Source organism: Zeugodacus cucurbitae, chromosome 3 (assembly GCF_028554725.1).
Source record: "Zeugodacus cucurbitae isolate PBARC_wt_2022May chromosome 3, idZeuCucr1.2, whole genome shotgun sequence".
NCBI lineage: Eukaryota > Metazoa > Arthropoda > Insecta > Diptera > Tephritidae > Zeugodacus > Zeugodacus cucurbitae.
Genome location: NC_071668.1, coordinates 3475116 through 3499411, shown reverse-complemented (window position 1 = coordinate 3499411; position 24296 = coordinate 3475116). Strand labels below are relative to the sequence as shown.

Genomic DNA, 24296 nt, shown 5'->3' with positions numbered 1-24296 from the left:
TATAAATAAATAAATAAATATATATATAAAATTAAAAATATATATATATGAATGAGTAAATAAATATTTTTTTTTGTAGGTGCACATTACAAATTACTAAGCAAAATAAAAGAAAAAAGTGAGCAAATTAAAAAATTAAAATTAAAGTGAAAAAAAATTATTGAAAACAGCATAATGATAATTAATTAAAAAAGAAGAAAAAATTAATTGAAAAAACGCAGAATTTCTCATTGATTTATTATGTAAAAAATGTAGCATGACGACACGAAGACAGACAGACAACAAGCAAGTAAGCAAATTAAGTACTGTTAATAGCGGTTAGTAAGCAATTAAGGCAAACACACACACACAGTACTTTACCGTAAACTTAACTGCATTAAAAGCGTAATTAGAAATTGACAAAAAGAAAGTAAACTTACTGCACTGCACTTTTTGCGTGCGGTCACGAACACTGCTAATGTCTTTCTTTTTCGAGCGTTACACATTTGAGTGAAAGTCAAAAAATGTCTAAAAAATTAAAATTAAAAAATAAAAAATTTATAAAAAAATTTAAAAGCGCCATTATTTCCATTTTCCATTTTATTTTGAAAACATTAAATTATTTCCAAGACATTTCATATACATAGAGACTTTTTTAAAAATTAAAAAAATAAATATTTTTTTTATAAAAATAAAATATTTTTTTTAATTTTTAATATTTTTAAATTTTTTTTATATTTTTTTAAATGTTTTCTTAATTAAACTTTTTTTAATTTAAAATATTTTTTATTTATTTTATAATTTTTTTTTTATTTTTTATAAAAAAAATATTTTTTTTTTTAATTTTTAATATTTTTTATTTATTTTATATTTTTTTTTTTTATTTTTTTATAAAAAAAACATTTTATTTTTAATTTGTAATATTTTTAAATTTTTTTATATTTTTTTAAATGTTTTTTTAATTAAACTTTTTTTTTAATTTAAAATATTTTTTATTTTTTTTATAATTTTTTTTTACAAAAAAAATATTTTTTTTTAATTTTTAATTTATTGCTTCTTTAATTATTATTTTTTTGATTTTCAATATTTTTAAATTATCTTATATTTTTTTTAAATGTTTTTTTTTTGAATTTTTTTTTAATTTAAAATATTTTTTTTTAATATATTTTTAAATATATTTTTTTCATATTTTTCTCATTCATTTTAAAACCCAAAACCAAAACGCATTAACGGTTTAACGAAAACAAAACATATGTGAAGCATATGAAAAGCATGTAAAGTAAGCAACAAACAAACAAATTTGAACGGAAAGGTTTGACACAACTCGACGCCAATACACTGCCACAGCGAAGCGGGGGAAAGTCACCAACCGACCGACCGACCGAAAGGCGCTGCGTGCCGCGTAGCCAACGCGTTTGCTTGAGACACACACAGAAGCAACAGTGAGTGTGTGTGTGTATACTAAAGGACAAATCTATGTCTATTAGACATCTGCACACCGCTGCCATTGCCTATAAGTGTGCTCTTAGCATCCCGTGCGCGCTACTCACATGCACGCCGCCTCTCTGTATGTATTGTACTAAGTATGTAGTAGTTAAGTAAATAAGTGGGAAGTTGATAAAAGCGAGATTTTGTGTAAAAATGTTAACAATGTGTAGAAGATTAATGAAATTGACATACATACATACATATATTAAATATAACAAGCGGTGACATGTTCACGTAGGTGGAAAAATGCAGACAGGCACGCCATTTTTTAGTCAGATTTATTTTTTTTTTTAATTTTTCATACACAATTTGCGAATATTTCGTAGCCAATTCATTTTTAATTCTAACATCAGGCTGGTATATGAACAAGATATGTTCTGTTGTTGTTCTTGGAAGCAGCTGAGAGAGGTTAATAGCTTAATCTAGCGCCTACAGTTATGCTACACATAAGAAAGTAGCTTTTTTGAGCCTTCATCATATAACTTCAAGTAAGAATAAAATATCTAGCGCCTTCAGATATGTTAAATATAAGAAAGCAGCTTTCTTGAGCTTTCATCATACAACTTCAAGTAAAAAAAAGCTTTTAAAAGCTTCAAATAGTATTTTGTTCTCGAAAACTGTTAAAACGTATTCAGATCAGATTACGTTCTGACTTTCTGAAATGCTTTTAAGCATTCTTAAGCTTTTCACACTAGTATACGAAGCTTTCATTTCGAACAAATTAGTATTTTTGAAGATGCTTTTAGAATAAAATACTGTTAAACTTCACTATACGCCAATTTCACATAAAAATCGAGCTGTATATCAAATTGTATTCGATACTAATATATGTACATATGTCTCAAAAAAACCACACCTATTATATAGGGTTATTAATTTAGGGTTCCTTAAACCATTCATAACTCGAGAACCACTCCAACGATTTTGATGATTTCTTGAAATCAATTCCATCTCCTATAGCAGAATATATCAAATGCGGGCACCACTTCAATGTAACATAACCTCACTTAATATTTTTAAAGTGTTTTAGAGCGGTTATCAGCGGTACTTTCTTGTCTATTATACTCTTAAAAGCCTTCTAACTCAGCTCCAGCACATCTAAAACTCAGCCGCTGCTTCCAGAATCATAATTTAGAACCAAAAAAACAACAAAAACAATTGAGTAATGCTCCCAAACATGCCACACACAACTATTATTTCCAGCGAGTTGTCTTGAAACTCGAAAAAATTATAAAAAAAAAAAATATTTTTTTATTGTTTTTACCTATGCGCGTACGTAGTTTTTGAGCCCACAGCAGTAGAATTATGGAGAATTTTAAGCGCCTGCCTTAGATTTTTCTTCGGATTTTTGTAAACAACTATACTTAAGCATAAAATCTAAAACATGCGCTTAGTTCTAACGGAGAGGAGAGTAAATATTATTTATAAATAAAATAAATAAATTTGTATATACACTTTTCTGTTGATACGTGAAGCGCTTGTTCATTTTGTTGTTAGCACAAATCAAATCATTTAGTTTTTGTTCGAATATTTATGATATTTTTTGGCCATTTTGCATTCACCCGCTAGTTACTACAGCGCTACTTTTTCACCACTGTCGATTTCCAAACAAAAACAAAAAAAAATACAAAAAAGTCGAACTACTGAGCGCCAAAGCGAGCGATTGACTCAACAGACGAAACGTGTTTATGGCAAATTAAAGTGGTGGCGAATTAATTAAGCGAAAAGAACATGCACACACACTCTCAAGTGAAAAATCAATTATATTGTAAACGCCATTACAACAACAACTCAAAATAAAATGAAAATAAAAACGAAAAAATAAGAAATAGCAAGCATTGTAAACATTGAATTGGAGTTAAAGTTAAAACAAAAATCGTATAAGAATTTGAAAAATCGTCACTCGAAAACTCTAAGAACAGTAACTGAATTCAATAGCAAACTAAATACAGTTGATTGATTGGCTGTAGGCAGCCAAAAGTGAGCGCCAACTGAGGCGAACAAGATTGAGCTACAATCGAGCAGAGAATTGAATGTGAATCGAACAATTATAGTAACGATCGAATTGTTATTGTAATCTTGTCTAATTTCCAAAATTAGTATTAAAATAAGCTAGTATTAATGAAAAAATTACAAACTCATAGAAAATAAAATAAAAATGAAATAAATAATTATAAATATATATATTAAATGAAATAAATGAGCAAGTAGCATGATTTCATGTGTGTAAGTGAAATTATGCAATGAAATGAAAAAGGAATTAATAAAACATAAATAAAAATAATAAAAAAGTTACATACTCGTTTAAGGCAATTCACTTGACAGAGAAAACTGGTCAGCACTTATGTAATATGTACATAGAAACACACAGCTGAAACAGCGCGGATGAATATGAGGTGGATTCAAAGTTAGAAAGACGCAAAAACACACTTTCAGTGCAAAAAGAAGCGCTTAAAAGCACGAAAGCTCTACAAAAGCTCTGAGGGGGCTGCATATAAGCTCATGTGTCATGGTTTGTAGCTTTACGTAAGCATAATGAGTACGCAGAGAGCACTATCTGAGCGCTGAGAGCTAACGCGCCTTCTCTCTTTCACTCTCTTGCTCTTTCGGAAAAGCTTAAAAAGTTTTGAAGCTTGGGGTATTTTATAAAAGATCTCAAGCTTTTAACATTTTTAAATTCCAATACTTCTCAAATATGTGAAGAGATCAGCATAACTTACTTCACGCTCATTAAAAAATCTCAAAAAGTGGGCGTGACACTACAAGCCACTATTAAAATACTCTCAGTGGCATACATTTTCATTCGAAAGCGCTTAAATTCACTAGACGCTCAGAATCTTTTACTATCAGTCACATTTGTAGTCTTACTAGCTCCTAGTAACTCATATGGAATCTGCTCTCTGTGTGTTGCTGTGCATATATACTTAACTCTCTCAAATTCTAATTTATGTTTTTTCATAAATTTCATTAAACTCTTTTAGCTTTAAAAACCGGCTCAATACTTTCAACTCTCACACATTAAGGTTTCACTTGTCGCTCTTTGACGTTTTCGTTTGCGTTGCTCCTTTTCACTATTTTCTACTCACACACTCATGCGTATCATGACATCGCATTAAGCATAAGAAACTTGCAATGAAGCATACGAAATTCTAAATGAATAAAATTTATTTTAAAAAAAAAATTGGAAAAATTTAACTATTTAAGCACACACACACACACACATACATATACACAGTAATAATGTTTATTACCAAATAATTTTATTAAACAAAGGTGAGCAACACACAAACACACATAACTATGTAACAAGCAACAAAATGTTAATTAAATTTGTTCGAAAAAAATATGAAAAAAAATAATGAAAATGGTGAGAAATAATTAATTCGTGTTTTTATATAAATCACATACACAAGTAAGCGTAGTAGAACACATGATTTGATTTTTTTTTTTTGTAATTTTTTGTTGTATTTTTTCATAAATTTTTTATTTAAGATTTTAGAATTAATTTTAATATTTATTTTAATTTTTATTATTTTCTTCTAGTACAAATAGTCATCTAAATATCTTAGTACAGTGCTGGCAAACAGCCGTTAAGCAAATAACAGTAAATGAAAAATGAAAAAAAAAAACGAAAAATATTGCGTTAAAAACCAAAATAAAACAGAAAATACAGACGATAAAAGCCGTAAAGAATTCAAAAATAATAAAAAAAAAAACAAAAACCAATTAAGCTGTCGAGCAAACACTTGCATAAATAGTTAAAAACGTAACGAGATTATTATAATAACTTACAAACGAACATACACAATTAACGGTAATGTAAGATTGAAATGCAGATAACTAAAATTAAGTATGAATTGCGAATGCATTAGCGTTGGCGGAAATCTCAAGAAACCTACGAGTTCGTATCTCTTATGCTTTGGTTTCGTTTATTTGTAAATTTATTTTTTAACTGCAAATATACTTAATTATTATGTAAAATGGCAATTATGTTTAACTACTAATTACGTATTAATATTAAACATTAAACACTAAACTGTAATTAGTTAAATTATGCATTAATGAGATTATTAAGTTGTTTGAAATAAGATGAACAAAATGAAATTTTTAAACGAATAAAATTACAAACAGTGAAAAGCATACAAAAAATCATAAAAATCAATGCAAAAAAAATACACAAAAAACATCGTGTGTTTCCCTTATTTCGCAGGGGGGTATATGCAGACCTTGAAGAGTTAGTTTTCTGGTATTCGAGAATTCTTTGAGTTCGTATTTTGTGCTTGATGAATTCACAGAATAATCTTACGGCAGACGGTGTCCTTTGAAGCATACTTCCAAGCATTGACTACGTCTTACAACAGTCTCCTTATAGCTATGATTCCATAAAACAATATTTAGACTATGATTTGAAGCCCGCATGGATCATAAAAAATATTTTTTGTAATATATTGACTACAGCGCCATCTAACGGATTTTAAATTGAATGATTTTATTTCAGTTCGCGAAAGTCTTTCCTGAAAAAATCACACAATATTGAATCAGAGATTTGTAAGAAACAGTAGAGTATTCCAAATGAAGACAACTGTGTTCAGTAACCGCATTATTGACTAAAAAGTTGAGTTTGTTCGGACTCTCCCATTTTCATTACGGAATTAGAACTCCAAAAAGGCCATTTTCTCTTTTATCTTCCTCTATCTATCTCTCCCTCTCCCTCTCTCTCTCTCTCTCCCTCCCTCTCTCTCTCTCTCTCAAACTGTTAGCCTAAACTGTCAGATTTTACCAAAAGGCTATTTTCTCTTTTATCTTCCTCTCCCCCTCTCTCTCCCTCTCTCAAACTGTTAGCCTAAACTGTCAGATTTTACCAAAAGGCCATTTTCTCTTCTATCTTCCTCTCCCTCTCTCTCTCTCAAACTGTTAGCCTAAAGTTTCAGATTTTACAAACACACTTAGGACTCAGTCAGATACCATGCCTTAAATCGATACCCTAGAAGAAGTGAAAATGCGGTCTCAGAGTATTTAATAAAATCCCATTGCAATTAAAATCTTTTGGGCGTCGACATAAATAATAGTCTATTTATAATAACATCAATATGGCATAATAAGCTGCAATTCTCTACAGAGAATACTAATTTCAATAAACTAATGACGAATGAATTCCAGCTCGCTTCATTTAACAAGCGAATGCATTTGAGAATTACTTTTTACTATCGATTTTATTAATTAATGTAAGCACTCGATTTGTAATCAACTTCTACAGTGACGAGTTAAAAAGTAGCATCTAAAGAATAATAAGAATATGCTTATCAGGAGTAGATAACCAAATTAATGAGTATGCGTAACATATACTCTCAGAGAGAGAAAAAGAAAGCGAGAGAGAGAGAGAGAAATATACAAGTGTCAAAACAGAAAACGGATTTCTAAGTTTCTCTGATTTTAGTGAAAGATGATCAATTTTGACATTTTGGAGCATATCGTTTGCTGATAAGTTTCCAATTTCCGCTATACACTCATTTTAGTACTTTGTAGACCTTAAACTTCACTATCTCACTAATACAATTTTGCACAATACTGTATGCATTCTCCCATAAATAGCCATAGACAATTTTAGAATACCACAAACAGTTTTATTTTAAGTGTTGCACAACAAGGTTGTTCAACGTGAATTAGTGAAAATGCGAAATCCCAATCGCGTAATCCATGTAAAGAGCGTTAAAACCGATAAGCCACAGAAACCACAAACGAATTCCATACTGGTTTACCTGAAGTGGCCTTGCTTAATGCTCCAATGCGTGGGTCTTCTACCGTTCTACACAACACATAGTCTCTATGAGATCGCCGCGCCAAACCGACGTTCGATTCAACTGAACAGGACCATACTTTTTACGAAAACTGTCTTGAACATTGTGCATATCTACGCCTTTCTGTCGCCCACAATAATGGAGTTGCTCTTCATAAGAAGCAAGACGGATGGCATTACCAACTTGTTAGACGTGGTTTTCTGTATGCTCAGTGACTTTACAATAACTTGGACTTGTGCCAGTAGCGGCGCGGAATTCATACTCATAATCAATAATTTGCTGAATGTGGACAAACTGCTCAAACAATATCCAGACTCGCCGGCTGAGAGACCCTATGCCTCAAATCAGTTCAATAAATATTTATTCTGGATACTCGGTTATATTTCTTTTATAATGATTGGATATGTGAAACGCACATTGGATTATTTCTCGTTAAAATTCTGCATCTACATAACCTTCTATCAGCTGGAGAACGCGATCTCTTGTGGCTTTGTGGTGTTCATTTCGGCGTTCCTACATCTGCTTGCAGAGCGCTTTCGATTCGTCAACCGGCTGATAGCGCAATACAACAGTAAAATATCGCAAAACAAAGCATACCCCACAATTTTAAGCATCGACAGAAAGGCGATAACTCACAACGAGGCCAATTTACGGTTATTTGCGGAGAATTCTACGATTTTGTATAGTTTGCACATCGATTTGCTAGACATATACAAAAGGATTAATAATTACGCCGGCTTGGGTCTCTTGATCTTCTTACTGTACTCCTGCTATGGTTTGTTGTCCTGTGCCTACGGTTGCTTCGTGATCGATTGGCAAACGGCCGACGATCTGTACTATGTCATCTGGACTTTTTCTTGGATACCCCTCTATATGGTCATTTTGATACTACTAGCAACTAATTGCGCCAAGGCTACAAATGAGGTTAGTAGTTGTGTGTTGGAGGTTTAAAGTGATAAAGTAATAGTACCTCGAGTCTAAATATTAACTGTAAAAGGGAGGTCTTGTTTATCATGTTCACCATTTCATAATAAGTTAAGATCGCAACTAAACGCCTCACTTTTCTGGAATTTTGGCATTCAGCGCTTATTCAGCTTAAGAGAGTGGTAGCTGAATGAAGTGCTGAATACCAAAACGCCGAAAAATCGTTGATGTGAAGTTAGTTGGTTGTCACAACTCAGCATAGGGAAAGAGAATCCAAATTGACAGCGTTACTTGACTTAGGTCCACTCTCGCTTTACTTCAGGTGGGAGTAAAGAGGTTTGGCGAAACATAAAGCAAGTTTCTCAGCCTAATGCTGAGAATTGCCAGTTCAAACGACACGTGCGGCCAGATAATCCTGACATTCACCCATCATTCCTAATCGGACTTTGCGATCAGTAGAAAGTGCAAGCAGTTGCATTTGCGAAATTAGATTTTAATCGCGATAAATTATTCAATTAATCAAAAAGCTACTAAAAAATCGTTAACAAAATGTTGCACCTTCCCCTATCGATTTTCACATAACTAACTGTAGAGTTCCGATAGAAGTACCACACAGTTGGATTTGCGTATTTCACGACGAGGTTGCATATACTGGCAGTTGAAATGCGAAGTACCGGCCGAACTATCACCGTAGATACACCAAACGAGCGCCGTCAGATACTCGTGTACCTTAGCTGGCCTTTGTTCATACTAAAACTTCTCGGTTTATTACCAATCTTTACCACACAGACTTCATATGAGATCGGCAGGCCAAGTCGACGTGCAATGTTGCTTAATAGAGCCACGCTTTTAACTAAAGCTTCATTGAATATTATGCATATCTTCACTTTGTTGTCGCCGGTAATGCTGCAGTTACTGTTCATAAGAAGTCATACGGATGGCATAACGAATATGCTGGATATCGCTTTTTGCATACTTAGTGATGTAACAATAACCTGGACTTGCGCTAGGAATGCAGACAAAGCCATCATTATAATCAACAGCATCTTGAAAGTGGATAAGCTCTTACAGAAATATCCGGGTGCGCCGGCAGAAAGATCTCATGCAACCATGAATCAGTTTACTGTCTATCTGATATGGATGTTTGGTTTCCTCTGCCTTACTGTGGTCGCATCTATCAAACAGACCTTAGCGAATTTCTCGTTCTACATCTGTGCGCACACATTCAGCTATCAGCTGGAAAACGCGACTTCATTCGCTTTTGTTGTACTCATTTCGGCGCTGCTGCATCAGCTGGCGGAACGCTTTCGATTCGTCAACCAGCTGATAGCACAATACAATTGTAGATTCTTGTCGGCTAGGGTACGGAGTAGAAATGCACTAACTCAAGATGAAGAGAATCTACGCCGATTTGCGGAGAGTTCGTCTATAATTTACAGCTTGCACGTCGATTTGCTCGACATATACAAAATGATCAATAACTATGCCGGTTTGGGGCTACTGGCATTCTTTTTGTACGCCTGCACTGGTTTGCTCACTTGCACCTATATTTGCAGTATCTACGATTGGGTACGCAATGAAGATTTGTACCATGTGTTGTGGATACTCTTGTGGATACCTTATTTTGCGGCAGGTTTGATATTGTTGACGACCAATTGCGCCAAGGCTACGAGAGAGGTCAGTAGTTCCGGATGGAATGTGGTCCGTTAGTTGAGAGTGTGCGACTTCTTTAATTGTTATATATATGTAAATTTCATTATATCTATTGTTTTATATACGTTTTTACCTGATTTCAGGCTAATAATACCTCGCAAATACTAGCCAGAGTCTATGGTAAAGGCAAAGAATATCAAAATATCGTAAGTAAAGTTTTATCGTTATATAATCTACTCTTTGCAAAGTATTTCTTCCATCTAGATCGATAAGTTTCTGTCCAAAAGCATTAAACAGGATGTACACTTCACCGCTTACGACTTTTTTGTTATCGACAATACAACACTGTTCAAGGTAATAATATAGAAATCGAAAATTCTGTGGAAAATTTGGTTAAGAAATGACATTTTAGATTTCGTCAGCACTTGTGACTTATCTGGTGATACTTATACAATTCAAACAGTTGGAAAAAAGCACGGACTAAGGAACTACTCTAATGGGACTACATAAACATAACTATCATCATTTATGATTTCTTAACGATAAATAAAAAAGTCAAATTTAAAAAAAAATTCGACCATAAGAGTCTATATATCCATCGAAACCTAAAAAACGTGTCGCAGCTTTTGATAACATATAAGTAAAACATTAATAGGTTTCAAAATGTATTAATGGGAGAATATTGGCTGTATATACTCTTCCTCTATATAGCATATAGTGCTTTAGATCGATACAGTTGATCTCATACGATATAAAAACACATCAATTTTAATGGAACTAATATTCGAATCGTAGAATAATCAGCCTCTGTCTTGACATAGATCTGTTAGAATGAAATTGCTCATTGGACCAACTTGTAGGAGATATTCGAATTCTATTAGGTAAGAATGATCTGTTAAGCTTAATTATGCTTTAGAGAAAAATAGAAACAACAATTTCTCTATATGCCATATAAATAATACTCATACTCCTCGGGACCATTGAGTGTAAAGTAGATATCTCGGGAAAGAACTCAGTTGAAAATTTATTTACTCTGTCCAGTATCGAGGCAATCAACTAATGCGCCACCAGCAGTGGTGTGAAAACACAAATTATGTTCAGTAATCCTAACATTATTTTAGGAATAATTACATAAACGACAAACAGTCGAAAAGTATTAAGCCTAAGTGTAGTGGTCATAAAAATACCATCAAAATAGATTAGCAATATCGAAGGCTAATTGTAGTTATGAAAGTTGGTTATTAGTTTAAAAACTTCTCTTTGACTAGTCTCATACGGGTCTTCAACGTCGTCACAACAAAACTTCGGGTAGTGAAGAAAAAAGTGTATTCAGTTGAGCAGATTCAATAAATTTTAATAAAATAAAAAATGAAAATCATCAAGGATATGAAATGCATAAGTCTAGTTGCACAAATCTTTGGACTTGTGCCATTCTTGGAATACAAACGCGGCGAGCTGAAAGTCAGCCTGCTTGGCAACATCTACATATACTTCATCAACACACTGTTATTTCTGATATCGCTGGGCGTCAGCTTGGTTGTGCTGCACGACAACAGCGGTTTCTCGGTATTTCGCAATTTAAAGGGCTCCGATCAGACCACCGAAGCGCTCATCTGCCTTATAAGCTGCAATTTGATTATACTCACTTCGTCTATGAACTGTCAGCGCTATTGTGGCATCATGCAGGAAATCGGCAAAATGGATAACTATCTGGTGGCCAAGGGTTTCACCGCCAAATATTCATGCCATATTTTAACGGTGTTTCTGGGCATCGTTGCAGCGGGCCTACTGTACACCGCCTACTATTACATGGACTTGCTGAGCGATCAATTGCATAACGATCAATTGATTTTGCTCTGCATTTTCAGCGTGCAGTTGCTAATATCGAATTTATACGCGGTCTGCTTACGCGTTTTGCTCGGAAATATAAGGCAACGCATTGACTTTGTGAATTTCCATTTGGATATTAGCATCAGAACTGATCTGTCGGTGGCAAGCAATATCCGTCAGATGAGCTACTACACCGAGCTGCTATGCAAGTTGCGTTACATCATCGATAAGATCAACACGACCGGTGGGTTAGCAATGCTCTCCTACTTCAGCGTCGCATTCTACATCCTGACCAAACAATCCTACATGGCTTTCATGACCGTTGTTAGGCCGATTGGATTTGAGGAGAGATATGACATTTTGGGATTGTCAGTCGTCTGGTTTTTTGTGGAATTCATAACGATTGCGGTGATTTGTAGCGCCTGTGACGCCGTCGCTTCTGAGGCGAGTAAATGTTTTTGATAAGTTTTTGTTTCCCCCGAAGAAAATGTTTTTTTATGAAGTTATATATTCGTTGAAATGTGGAACGGTTTTGTCATAGTTTCATAATATGATCTCTAGGTCTTTCGGATATGAGAACAGTGTGCAGGCCTTGGCAAAACCGTGGTTGGAAACCTTTTCATTTTGAGTTGTGTTCATTTTATCTTCAATCCATTACATTTACGTTTATCTAAATTTAGAGATTATTTATCAACAAACTCATTTCTATTTGCCTTCAATTAATTGCAAAAATCAATTAGCTTCGCACACGATAAGCTCCACGCAGTCAATTCAATTTAATACCACAAGTCCAGACCGCAGTCTCGCTTTGTTTCTTACTTGTGCAACCAGCTCGCTGTTTCCACAAAAATGTGGTCTAACCGTCGCATCTATTCCAACACAAATACAAACAACGTGAGAGTGCAGAGACCGCTAGAGCCCAGCACGTCCTCGCTACTCACATGTCTCAAGTGGAATGTGTTGATATTGAAGTTAGTTGGTCTGTTACCATTTTATACCACGACAAACCCTGATGAGATCGGCGCGCCTAGAGGGCTTCTGGCACACGTTACGCGCGCCATATTTTGCGTTAAAACTGCGATGCACCTTCTGCATTTCTACGCCTTATATTCGCCAACCATTTTGCATCAACTCTTTCTGCGCGGCAAAACGGACGGCCTTACGAATACAATCAGCGTGTCCTTCTGTATTCTCAGCGATGTCGTGATTAGCTGGACGTGCGCTCGCCATGGCCCCAAAATTATTGCAATAATAAATGGTTTTCTGAAACTCGATCGTCGGCTCAGGGAACTCTCGCTATCGCCAACACGGCACTTCCACAACGGCAATGCGTTTCATATATATTTGTTACTGTTATTTGGTTATCTCTGTGTGATAACTGTGCCGGTAGTGAACAGTTTCTACGGCAATTTGCCACAGCTCTTATTCATCGGCCTTTCGTTTTACCAAGTGGAAAATTTCACCTCGTGTGTGTTCGTCGTGTTCATTTCGTCGCTTTTGCATCAGCTCGCATTGCGCTTGCAACACACCAACAAATTGATAGCTCTTTACGGTGTGGAGGGAGGTAGAGCCTCGACGCACGACGTGCAGAGTTTCGCATGTGATTCCACAATATTTTACAATTTATATAACGATTTGTTGGACCTGCTCAAAATGATCAACAAATTCGCGGGTCTGGGCCTAGTGGCGTTCATGCTGTATGCCTGTGCGGGGCTGCTGACCTTCACTTACGCCTGCACTTTGTACGATTTGAGCAACTTTGATAATTGGTTCAGTATTATGTGGAACCTATCGTGGATATTGAACTTTGCGACCGTTTTGATATTGTTGGCGTTCAGATGTGATGGAGTCACTAAAGAGGTGGAGAGCTGGACCCAATTATATATATCTTTAGAACTCCAACAAGTAAAAAAATTTGCGAAATAAATTAAATATGTGTTTCCTTTTCAGGCCAACAACACAGCTCAAATCATTGCGCGCGTTTACGCCAAAGGCAAGGGCTACCAAGATATTGTAGGACACCACCTTTCTTCAGCTAAGCTTCGCTGTTTTAATTTCACCGAATATCATTTCATTCTAGGTTGATAAATTTCTTTCGAAGAGCATTAAGCAGGATGTGCAGTTCACCGCTTACGGATTTTTCTCTATCGACAACACCACACTATTCAAGGTACAGTTACTTTTCATGATATGCTTTTTTGATGTTTTAGAGGTTATGTTGCGTATTTAATAAATTTATTTCAGATCTTCTCTGCTGTAACCACTTACCTTGTGATTTTGATACAATTCAAACAATTGGAGGATGCAAAGGTGGAGGAGTAAACATTTGCACTGGAAAAAAAAAAGTTTTTGCTCATTAACAAATATCAAGTATACTGTATCGTTCTTTATCCTTTTCTATCAAAGCACAATTTTTTTAATATGTATCGCGAACTATTGTCACACAAATAAAATTCGCTGAAATACAAGTCACAAATTCATTGTTTAACTTAAAATGCACCGAATTTCCCAAATATATTCGCAGGAAGTATATTCTTCAGCACCCAACGGTGCCCTCCCTAACTGTCATCCTTTCTACTGCCTATTTGTTATACTCGTAGGGTTTGGATTTTTTCTTAGTATGCTCAATGTGGCTCCTCGGAGCGGATATTTGAATACCTAGTTGAGCAGAAGAACAAAGAAATGAGTATCAGGAAATCTTGAAGGTCTTTCGGATATGAATAGTGCAATGACCTTTGTAAAATCGTAGGTGGTAACCTTTTCATTTTGAGTTGTGTTAATTTTATTTGCAATCCATTACAGAAACGTTTATCTAAATTTAAAGATTCTTTATCAACAAACTCATCTTGCCTTCAATTAATTGCAAAAATCAATTAGCTTCGCACACGATAACCTCCACGCAGTCAATTCAATTTCAGACCACAAGTCCAGACCGCAGTCTCGCTTTGTTTCTTACTTGTGCAACCAGCTCGCTGTTTCCACAAAAATGTGGTCTAACCGTCGCATCTATTCCAACACAAATACAAACAACATGAGAGTGCAGAGACCGCTAGAGCCCAGCACGTCCTCGCTACTCACATGCCTCAAATGGAATGTGTTGATATTGAAGTTAGTTGGTCTGTTACCGTTTTATACCACGCCAAACCCTGATGAGATCGGCGCGCCTAGAGGGCTGCTGGCACACGTTACGCGCGCCATATTTTGCGTTAAAACTGCGATGCACCTTCTGCATATCTACGCCTTATATTCGCCACCCATTTTGCATAAACTCTTTCTGCGCAGCAAAACGAACGGTGTTACGAATACAATCAGCGTGTCCTTCTGTATTCTCAGCGATGTCGTGATTAGCTGGACGTGCGCTCGCCATGGCCCCAAAATTATTGCAATAATAAATGGTTTTCTGAAATTCGATCGTAGACTCAGAGAACTCACGCTATCGCCGACACGAGAATTCCACACTGGCAGGGCGAATCATATATATTTGTTACTGTTATTTGGTTATCTCTGTGTGATAACTGTGCCGGTGGTGAACAGTTTCTACGGCAATTTGCCACAGCTCTTGTTCGTAGGCATTTCGTTTTACCAAGTGGAAAATTTCACCTCGTGTATGTTCGTCGTGTTCATTTCGTCGCTTTTGCATCAGCTCGCATTGCGCTTGCAACACACCAACAAATTGATAGCTCTTTACGGTGTGGAGGGAGGTAGAGCCTCGACGCACGATGTGCAGAGTTTCGCACGTGATTCCACAATATATTATAGTTTATATAACGATTTGTTGGACCTGCTCAAAATGATCAACAAATTCGCGGGTCTGGGCCTAGTGGCGTTCATACTGTATGCCTGCGCGGGGCTGCTGACCTCCACTTACGCCTGTACTTTGTACAATTTGAGCAGCATTGATGATTGGTTCAGTATTCTATGGAACCTATCGTGGATACTGAACTTCGCGACCGTTTTGATATTGTTGGCGTTCAGATGTGACGGCGTCACTAAAGAGGTTGAGAGCTGGACCCAATTATATATGTCTTTAGAACTGCTACAAATAACAAAATAGATTCAAAATGTGTTTCCTTTTCAGGCCAACAACACAGCTCAAATCATTGCGCGCGTTTACGCCAAAGGCAAGGGCTACCAAGATATTGTAAGCCCTCACCTTTCTTCAGCTAAGCTTCGCTGTTTTTAATTTCACCGAATATCATTTCATTCTAGGTTGATAAATTTCTTTCGAAGAGCATTAAGCAGGATGTGCAGTTCACCGCTTACGGATTTTTCTCTATCGACAACACCACACTATTCAAGGTACCGTTACTTTTCTTAATTTGCTTTTTTGATGTTTTAGAGGTTATGTCCAATACTTAATAAAATTTATTTCAGATCTTCTCCGCTGTAACCACTTACCTGGTGATTTTGATACAATTCAAACAATTGGAGGATGCAAAAGCCGAGGAGTAAAATTGTACACTGCAAAAAATAAGTTTTTGCTTATTAACCAATATCAAGTATACTGTGTCGTTCTTTATCCTTTTCTATCAAAGCACAATTTTTTTTATTATGCATCGCTAAATATTGTTATAAAAAGTGAAACTTCACTAAAATCACAAATAGATTGTTTGACTTAAAACACACCCAGATATATGAAAGCGTAAGTTTCCGCTTCAGCGCCGAACAGTGCTCTGCCTAACTGTCTTCCTTTTATTTTGCTTCTTTGTTACACTGCTAGAATTTTTCTTTGGTTTTAGCATACTAAGGCGCGTTCCTCGATTCGAACATATGGAGCTTTTAGGATGATTATATGAAAGACAAAGATATGAATATCTGTCGAACCAAAAGCATTGGTAAATCCTTTGAACCACTGAAGAATGATGTTACCATAATTCCGAACAATTACGAAGTAATAAATAATTTACTACATGAAATTTCTGTAGGTTTGAACACCAGTCCAACACCAGTTTACTTCTAGGGTATATTCATACATACGTGTGCCATAATTTGTCAATTACAGTAATTGCTTGAGATAATCATCTAAAAGCCAAGTTGCATGCTCAGTACATATTCATATGTACATATGTAGCAGAATATAGCTACAATAGAAACGATGAGTGGTGTTCATTAAGGGATGTATATCAAGGTACATAATGTGTATAATATCTGGTTCATTAACCATGTAATAACTATACTTATCTAAACAATGAAATCAATGGGCCCACCAAAATCACTACAATTAGTAAAACAAATTGTATTACAATGTCTTATCTGGAGAGCCGTAAAATCAAAGAAGTATTATCAATATCAGTATACAATTACAGGGTCGGCTTTACTCGGAATTACCCGTTGACACACAAATCGAATAATTTGTCTTCAGTTTCAAATCAAAATTAACTGTAACAATTCATAATTTCAATAAAAGAGCCAATTATCCTCACTTGAAGCCTCTTTTTTTTCTATTTTAATATGAGAGTATTTGCCAGCTATTCTAATTCGTCTCCCTTATTCCAGCACTTCTCTTATTCTTAGAATAAATTAAAGCAAGTAAACGAATAACCGTTAATAGTTTCGACATATTGATGTTCCCAAGCAATTTTCGAAAGTATTGTTCTTCCCTATATTTCTGTACCATCTTACGTACGTTCTTATCAGCGCCCGTGTATCAAAAGAACGTCTAAACATAAAATAAATGCGGTATTAATTCTATACATATAGGGTGTCACATTTCTCTGTCGATGTGTAAACATTTAAAAGACGAAGTCTCTTGAATGATCTGGTCAATGTTGTAATCGAGAGTAGGAGGAGAGAGACTCTCTCTCGTCTTAAAAAGTCTTTACTATTTCTATGTACACAAAGAGTTTTGTGCCGTCCATGCCGCCTAGAATAGGGTCAGAGAACTAGTTGACTTTTAATGTCAAAAATATGCGACTCTAGCTGTTCACTCAGATCACTAATGTCGACATCTCTTGACGCATTCTTGAGTGGATTTTTGAAAATCAAATTATATGACAGCAATACAGCAATGCTCGAACAATTGACGGGCTCAATGCTAACATTCCTGAAATCATAGCAATTATCTTCAGAGACGCTCGAATAATAATAGGATTACAGTTTATTATACTGTGACTCATGACAGTGACAGTGACCACTTGACTGTCACTACATACTAATAATAATTCAAAGAAATCAAATATTTTCATAACCACATGAAAGATGATGCACCCTGTATGCCACACATTTGCTTGGCCATCAGTAATCTACAAATCCAACAGGTTGAATATCATTAGTAAATTTACTTAACTGAATGACAACTTTAATGACAGCAAAGCACACGAACTCAATATTATTGACAACACCAAATATTAGTTAACACTCACGCATGCTGAACCTTTCACTTGAATGATTAAAGTGATCCATATATGTATAAGTATGTACTACTATAATTACAAACGGAAAGCGCTCTTAGTTGCAAATCGCACACGAAAGTCGTTCGACCGTCTCAATGCAGTCAAAATGTCGTCAGCGGAAGCTATAAGATTGCGCGTACGGCAGCAAAATAAACGCGCCACAGCATACACGCTGGTTAAGGATATGAAGTGCATACTGTGGGTGCTAAAAGTGTTGGGTATCTTGCCGATTTTCAAAGTTGTACACGCGTATAAAATTGCGCTGCCGAAAGGGCGCAGCTACGCAACGCTTTACACCAGTCTCATGCGGCTCCTCGACCTCATTGCCATCTTACTGTACATCTACATTGTGTACTCGCCCTTTGCCAGTGGCGTAATTTTCACCTACGGCGAAATGGATAACGTGACCATAGCGATACAGATTCTGCTCGGCATCATCAGCAGCGCCTTTGTCTTGTGGAAGAGTGCACGAAAGTCGCAGAATTTCATAATTATCATTAATCAGCTGCTCGCCGTGGACAAAGAGCTGCAACAGCATCCACACGCACCGGCGCCCTTGGAAAATAGTTGCGCGCCACACGACCGCTACACGTGGCTACTGTTCGTACACACCGTCACCGTGTGTGTCGTGAAATGGCTGAGTGTGCAAGATTGCGCGTCGAGTCTCTACTGTGTGGCTATGTACTTTCTCTATCATCAGCTGCACGCTATAATTAACAGTTATGTGATCTTCGTGGCGACCATGTTGCATTTGTTGGCGGTGCGCTTTAGGTATTTGAATGATTTCATCAAAACATATACGGTGTTGAAGCATAATACCACTGCGGATAATGTCGAGTCCGCTTTGGCGTCCTTCTCAGCCGACATGTTGTTCTTCTACCGCACGCATAACAATCTGCTGGCGACCTTCAAAAAGCTTAATGAATTCGTGCACACTGCACTGCTGGCTTTCATCGCCTACTTCTTCTACACCAGCACGCTGTCCGTGTATCAATTCTACCTGGCGGCAAAACTAGATGATATGAATTTGAGGGCAATAGTTTGGTGCTTCGTCTTTCTTTTCATCCATGCCCCGATCGCGGCATTGCTGATGCGTCAGAGTGACGCGGCAACGAAGGAGGTGCTTGAAGGACCTTTATCAAAAGTGTGAATTATAATTTAAATATCTGTACTTCTAGGCTAATGCGACATCGAACGCTGTGGCGCGCGTCTACGGCCGAGACACGGCGCAGCAGAGACTGGTACTGTAATCTCAGTTTATCTTTTCACAAATTTCAATTTTATAATAACTATTTTTACTACCGCAGATCGATAAATTTCTTACAAAAAGCATTAAACAGGATGTGCAGTTCACCGCTTATGGCTTCTTTGTCATCGACAAGTCCACGCTTTTCAAGGTATAACTCACTTTTTTTAATAACTTCAATAATCATGTTCGTCTTTTAGATCGTCTCAGCTATCACGGCATATCTGGTTATTCTAATACAATTCAGACAGCTGAAGGATGCGAGAGCTGAAGCCCCAGCGGATGAAGTTTATAAAAAAGCTTTTTAAATCGTGAAGCATTTTAATTTAAATAAAAGAGGAGGACCTAGTACCACCAGGTTTAGGCGAAATGTGCTCTGCTTGGTGCCCTTTAAAGCAATGGGTTCTTGTGTACTTTTTCCTACTAAAATAATAAAATATCTACTGCAACCGAAGTGGTTCTCAATTTACACTTTATATGTCAGCTAGAGAATATAATCAACAAAAGTCGCATACTTTTAGAAACAGAGTTGCCACCTATCTGATAAATAAAATTTACAAGGTACTATTTCAGCCGATTTCTTAATGTTTCAGGACTTTATTATTCAATTACTCTTGTTGAAACGAAAATAGTTTATGAGCTATGTGATTACGTAATAGAGGTCTATGTATAAACACATTTAATGGGTGTGACAATAATCTAATTTTATTCGAGACATCTAAATTTGTACTTAAGATCCACTGCGGTCCACCGATGATGTCCGTCGGAATTAGCAAGGAATTCTTTAGTACGTTCAACAACACAACTGACTATATTCAACCTGGAACTCTGTCGGCTGGAAGTCTAGAAGGCTAGCTGGAAGAGGGACTCATAAAATATAGTATATAATACTTTAAAGCTTAAAATAATAAACGCGACCCTCCTAGTATTTTATGCGTTTTCACCATTATATAGTTACCATCTCCAAGGCAGGGTTCGATAAGTATTCCGACCAATGTCCAAAACTTCGTTTCTCGATAGATAATGAAAGGATCCAAACTTATTCATGAAGCTTAATTCAGATCCAGCTCAACAATCGCATATTCCGTCTAATAATAGTGTCGTCCAAGTGTTATTTCTTTAGTTTTGTTTGTATTCTGTAGCGTATTCCTCGAGAAAGCAATTAGATACATGACAAATTGATATTTGATTGGTAAACATACTTTTAGGCGTGCACGCGCTATCTATGTTTATATCTTTATATGACACTTATATCAATAACTTAGAATAAATAGAACTGTCATGAATATGTTTTCCTCTAACTGTTTGTGGCACCGAAAGAAAAGTCCCGAAAACTTATTTCAGCAATTAATTGTTAGTCACCAAAAGACAAGCAAGCACTTCAGATACTTTAGATACCATATTCATAGTGACAGCAGTTATGTCTGGAGCGAGGCAACACTCATCTATAAAGATCGGAAAGCATTGCGGAAGTCCACAGCAAAGGCTCACAACGGCCTATAGCACCTTCGTGGATATCAAGTGGATTGCCTATACACTAACCATTATCGGTTTGTTGCCATTTTACGCGATAATCAATGATTTTGAAATCGAACCAACTCCTAGCAGGCGTCTTATCACAGCTCTCTACACAAACAGCCTGCGTGCACTGTACCTCCTACTGGCCATCGCCAATACCTACCTACTCTTTTCACCCATCTCACACACCTCGTACTTCATGTTCGGCAGCGTGGACAACATCAATATGGCTTTGCACATTTTGCTAAGCATTCTTTGCTTCATCACCATCACTTTGGTTTGCGCCTGGCAGTCGCACGACTTTCTGCAGCTCGTCAATAGATTGTTGCGTATCGATCAGCAACTACAAACGCTTACGAGTGTCAAGGCGCGCTTAAGTAACGATTGCGCATTTTATCGTCGCTATTTAATGTTGTTGTGCATTTTTATAGTGCTGACATTTCAGCCCTTCGATTGGAGTGAAAATGTTTCCACTTCGAGTGTGCTGCTACTCTTGTTTTACCTCATAGAGAATATCATCAGTAATTGCTTCATAATTTTCATTGCGGTGCTCTGCCACTTGCTGACCATGCGCTTTCGATATCTCAACGTGTACGCAAAGTCCTTTACACTTGCAGAAGCAGAGCAACGCCAGTGCCGTGACAGACAGTTGAATCCAACAGTTTTCTATGTGATTCTGCCAGAGGAGCGTCAGCGCGGGGCACATGCCGAAAATCCCTTCATCAGCGCCAGTTCCTTCATATATCGCACGCACTACGAACTGCTGAAGATCTTCAAAGAGCTCAATGAGTTTGTTGGTCCCGCTTTGATGATTTATTTCGTGTATATATTCTATGTGGTCTCAGCGGCTATATATTTCATGGCGGCGATTGCTAAAGGAAAGATCAGCGACATGTTCACTGTGTGGCACGTTGCCTCGCTGTATTTGCACATAAGTCTTGTAGCGCTGATCTCACGCTGTTGCAGCACGCTGACGAGGGAAGTAAGTGTTTTGAAGATTTATTTACTTGGTAGTGGTTCACCAAGATTACTCTTTATATAATATTTACAGGCTCACCAAATGTCAGCAATATTATCCAATATTTATGGACGCAATGAGAAGTGCCGGAAAGTTGTGAGTACTTGATCTCTATATTACTCTTTTTAAAGAGTTTCAAGATTTTTGTCCATTTTTTCAGACAGATACATTTTTAACCACAAATCTTAAGTTGGATATACAATTTACCGCTTGCAAACTGTTCACAATTGACAACTCAACGCTTTTTAAGGTGAGAACGACTAATAAAGCAGTAAAAAGACTAAATATATATATTATTTTTTATAATTTCTGACAGTTATCTTGCGCGGTTACAACGTATCTTGCTATCTTGAGACAATTCAAGCAATTGGAGAGTTCAAAATCGGGAAAATAAGCGAGTCTTGATGATAGTTAATTTTGAAATAAATGATTTTTATCTGCAAAGGAGGACTCTTCTTCTTCTAAGCGATACTTAATAATTTTAGTTGCGGGCAATATACTTCATATACCCCAGTTCCTTCTAATAACGTCACATTCAACCTATGATAATTTGTTGCTTTAAACAGTATATTGCACCATATTTAAGACAAAATATATAAATGTCGTCAGCCATTGAACCTTATCGATAAGCTTTTTGAGCAAATCTTATCGCTCGACACCAAGCAACAAAAATTCTGTCATTAAAATTAAAAATAAAATTTGCAATTTGTTTACAAATTAACATAACAGTCATTTTCAATCTTCTCATAGCAGACGACAATAATAATTTATTTCATGTAAACATTACATTTAATGAAGAAAGTGTCGTACTGCAAGTGATTCAGACAGCAAATTGACAACGCCCGCTATCAATTATATATCTACATACATACAGGGAAGTCAATTTGTTTGCTGTTGACCAAGGAACTATGTACAGCCGAGAGAAATAAGCGCATACCACTCATTACTACTTGGTTTTCTTGAGTATCTAAATTTAGCACTTGAGAATTCCATAGTAAATAGCATTATGCTGCCCTGTAGGAAATTATACACGTTCGTGACAGCCATGACAATTTCTTCGAAAAAAAACTCGCGTATAAAACTATTTCTTTATTGAAGTAATTGATAAATAATAATATTTTTGAAATCATTAGCACTTGGGAGAGTAAAATTCTATGCAACCGAGAGCTGATAATGTATAAATGATGAATATTTGTATACATGGTGGATGCGATAAAACCTCCCATCTGAGCTCCCGTAGCTTCTGACAAGTCATCAACGAAGTGTGTGGTCTGTCATTGTTCTGGTGGAACACTACACCCTTCCTGTCGCCTGCTTCAAGCGATCCAATTGTTCGCAGTAGATGGTAGAATTAAGCGTCTAGCCACATGAAAGCAGCTCATATTTGATGATTCCCTTGCAATCCCACCAAACACACAGCAAAACCTTCCTGGCCGTCAATCCCGGCTTGGCCACTGTTTGGGACGATTCACCGTTCTTCGACCACGACCGTTTTCGCTTGATATTCTCGTATGTGATCCATTTTTCGTCGACAGTCACCAACCGCTTCAAAAATGAGTTGAGTTCGTTCGGTTTCAGCAGCATATCGCAGGCGTTGATTCGGTCCAGAGGTTTTGTTTGCGTCAAATCATGCGACACCCAAACATCAAGTTTTTTTTGTATACAGCCTTCTGCAGTTGGTTTAAAATGATTTGATAACTAATTCCCATCTCCTGGGTGATGTCGTGAGATGCCACATGCCGGTCTAACTCCAAGATTTGAAAGGTACAAATCTCGTTGTCACAGGTCTTCGCCGGCTGGTCTATCCATGGTGTCGTTTTCACCCGCTCTGAATTGTCGAAACCATTCCTCTGCAGTTCGAGGTGATAGAGTACCATCCTCCAAAACAACATTAATCTCACCGAATGTTTCTCTAGCGTATTTGCCTTTAACGAAGGAAAACTAAAAAAAGCGCGATTTTCGGCATTAGTGAACTCCAAAATCCAAACTAATCATGCGTAGCATCGTTTTGTAGGTTATACCTTTCAAAGACATATATTATTGCCAGATACGAGCTCTGACCGCTAAATTCAAAAGTCAAAAAGCCGAAAGGGAGATATTTGACAACCCAATATTCACATTACTTATTTTGACACAACTCTTTCTCACAGGGCCGCCTCGTGAGCGCTGCGGTTAGACAATTTTCCTTAATTAAATTATGGCAGTCACAGCGAACTCAATTATAATTAAACCATAATTTTCAGTGTCTTAATGTTTCTATTTGTTTTTGCATTCGCTATTATTATTTTTATTACAAACATTCTTCTGTTATTTGATTATGGAATTCCTGAACGATAAATTTTTGTCTATTTCGGATTTCTGGAAAATCTTGGTTTAATTTTTTTTAAAAGCGATAATCCTTTTATCACTTTGAATAGAGTATTTTGATTTCAGTTTCATAAAATGGAATT

General features: G+C 36.4%; 6 protein-coding genes across 6 annotated transcripts; all 6 read left to right on the top strand.

Annotated features, from left to right (window-relative positions):
* The first annotated feature begins 7114 nt into the window (after positions 1-7114).
* Positions 7115-8585, top strand: LOC114804093 (gustatory and pheromone receptor 32a-like). Its single transcript, XM_029040862.2, has one exon. It carries the CDS (start codon positions 7140-7142, stop codon positions 8214-8216), a length of 1077 nt encoding a protein of 358 aa, XP_028896695.2. The 5' UTR covers positions 7115-7139; the 3' UTR covers positions 8217-8585.
* Positions 8586-8820: 235 nt separating this feature from the next.
* LOC105213073 (gustatory and pheromone receptor 32a-like) lies at positions 8821-10435 on the top strand. Its single transcript, XM_054228111.1, has 4 exons — positions 8821-9866; positions 9986-10048; positions 10107-10196; positions 10255-10435. The coding sequence occupies exons 1-4, from the start codon at positions 8853-8855 to the stop codon at positions 10324-10326; spliced, it is 1239 nt and encodes a 412-aa protein (XP_054084086.1). The 5' UTR covers positions 8821-8852; the 3' UTR covers positions 10327-10435.
* A 775-nt stretch (positions 10436-11210) lies between these two features.
* LOC114804092 (gustatory and pheromone receptor 32a-like) lies at positions 11211-14209 on the top strand. The gene is made up of 5 exons (XM_054226494.1): positions 11211-12116; positions 12462-13532; positions 13623-13685; positions 13753-13842; positions 13917-14209. Exons 1-5 carry the CDS (start codon positions 11211-11213, stop codon positions 13992-13994), a joined length of 2208 nt encoding a protein of 735 aa, XP_054082469.1. The 3' UTR covers positions 13995-14209.
* Positions 14210-14400: 191 nt separating this feature from the next.
* LOC128920092 (gustatory and pheromone receptor 32a-like) lies at positions 14401-16225 on the top strand. The gene is made up of 5 exons (XM_054226491.1): positions 14401-14409; positions 14641-15669; positions 15751-15813; positions 15882-15971; positions 16047-16225. Exons 1-5 carry the CDS (start codon positions 14401-14403, stop codon positions 16122-16124), a joined length of 1269 nt encoding a protein of 422 aa, XP_054082466.1. The 3' UTR covers positions 16125-16225.
* Positions 16226-18170: 1945 nt separating this feature from the next.
* Positions 18171-19714, top strand: LOC105213074 (gustatory and pheromone receptor 32a-like). Its single transcript, XM_011185620.2, has 4 exons — positions 18171-19184; positions 19243-19305; positions 19372-19461; positions 19511-19714. Exons 1-4 carry the CDS (start codon positions 18171-18173, stop codon positions 19616-19618), a joined length of 1275 nt encoding a protein of 424 aa, XP_011183922.2. The 3' UTR covers positions 19619-19714.
* A 1016-nt stretch (positions 19715-20730) lies between these two features.
* Positions 20731-22509, top strand: LOC105213075 (gustatory and pheromone receptor 32a-like). The gene is made up of 4 exons (XM_011185621.3): positions 20731-21810; positions 21880-21942; positions 22007-22096; positions 22163-22509. The coding sequence occupies exons 1-4, from the start codon at positions 20731-20733 to the stop codon at positions 22238-22240; spliced, it is 1311 nt and encodes a 436-aa protein (XP_011183923.1). The 3' UTR covers positions 22241-22509.
* Positions 22510-24296: the final 1787 nt, after the last annotated feature.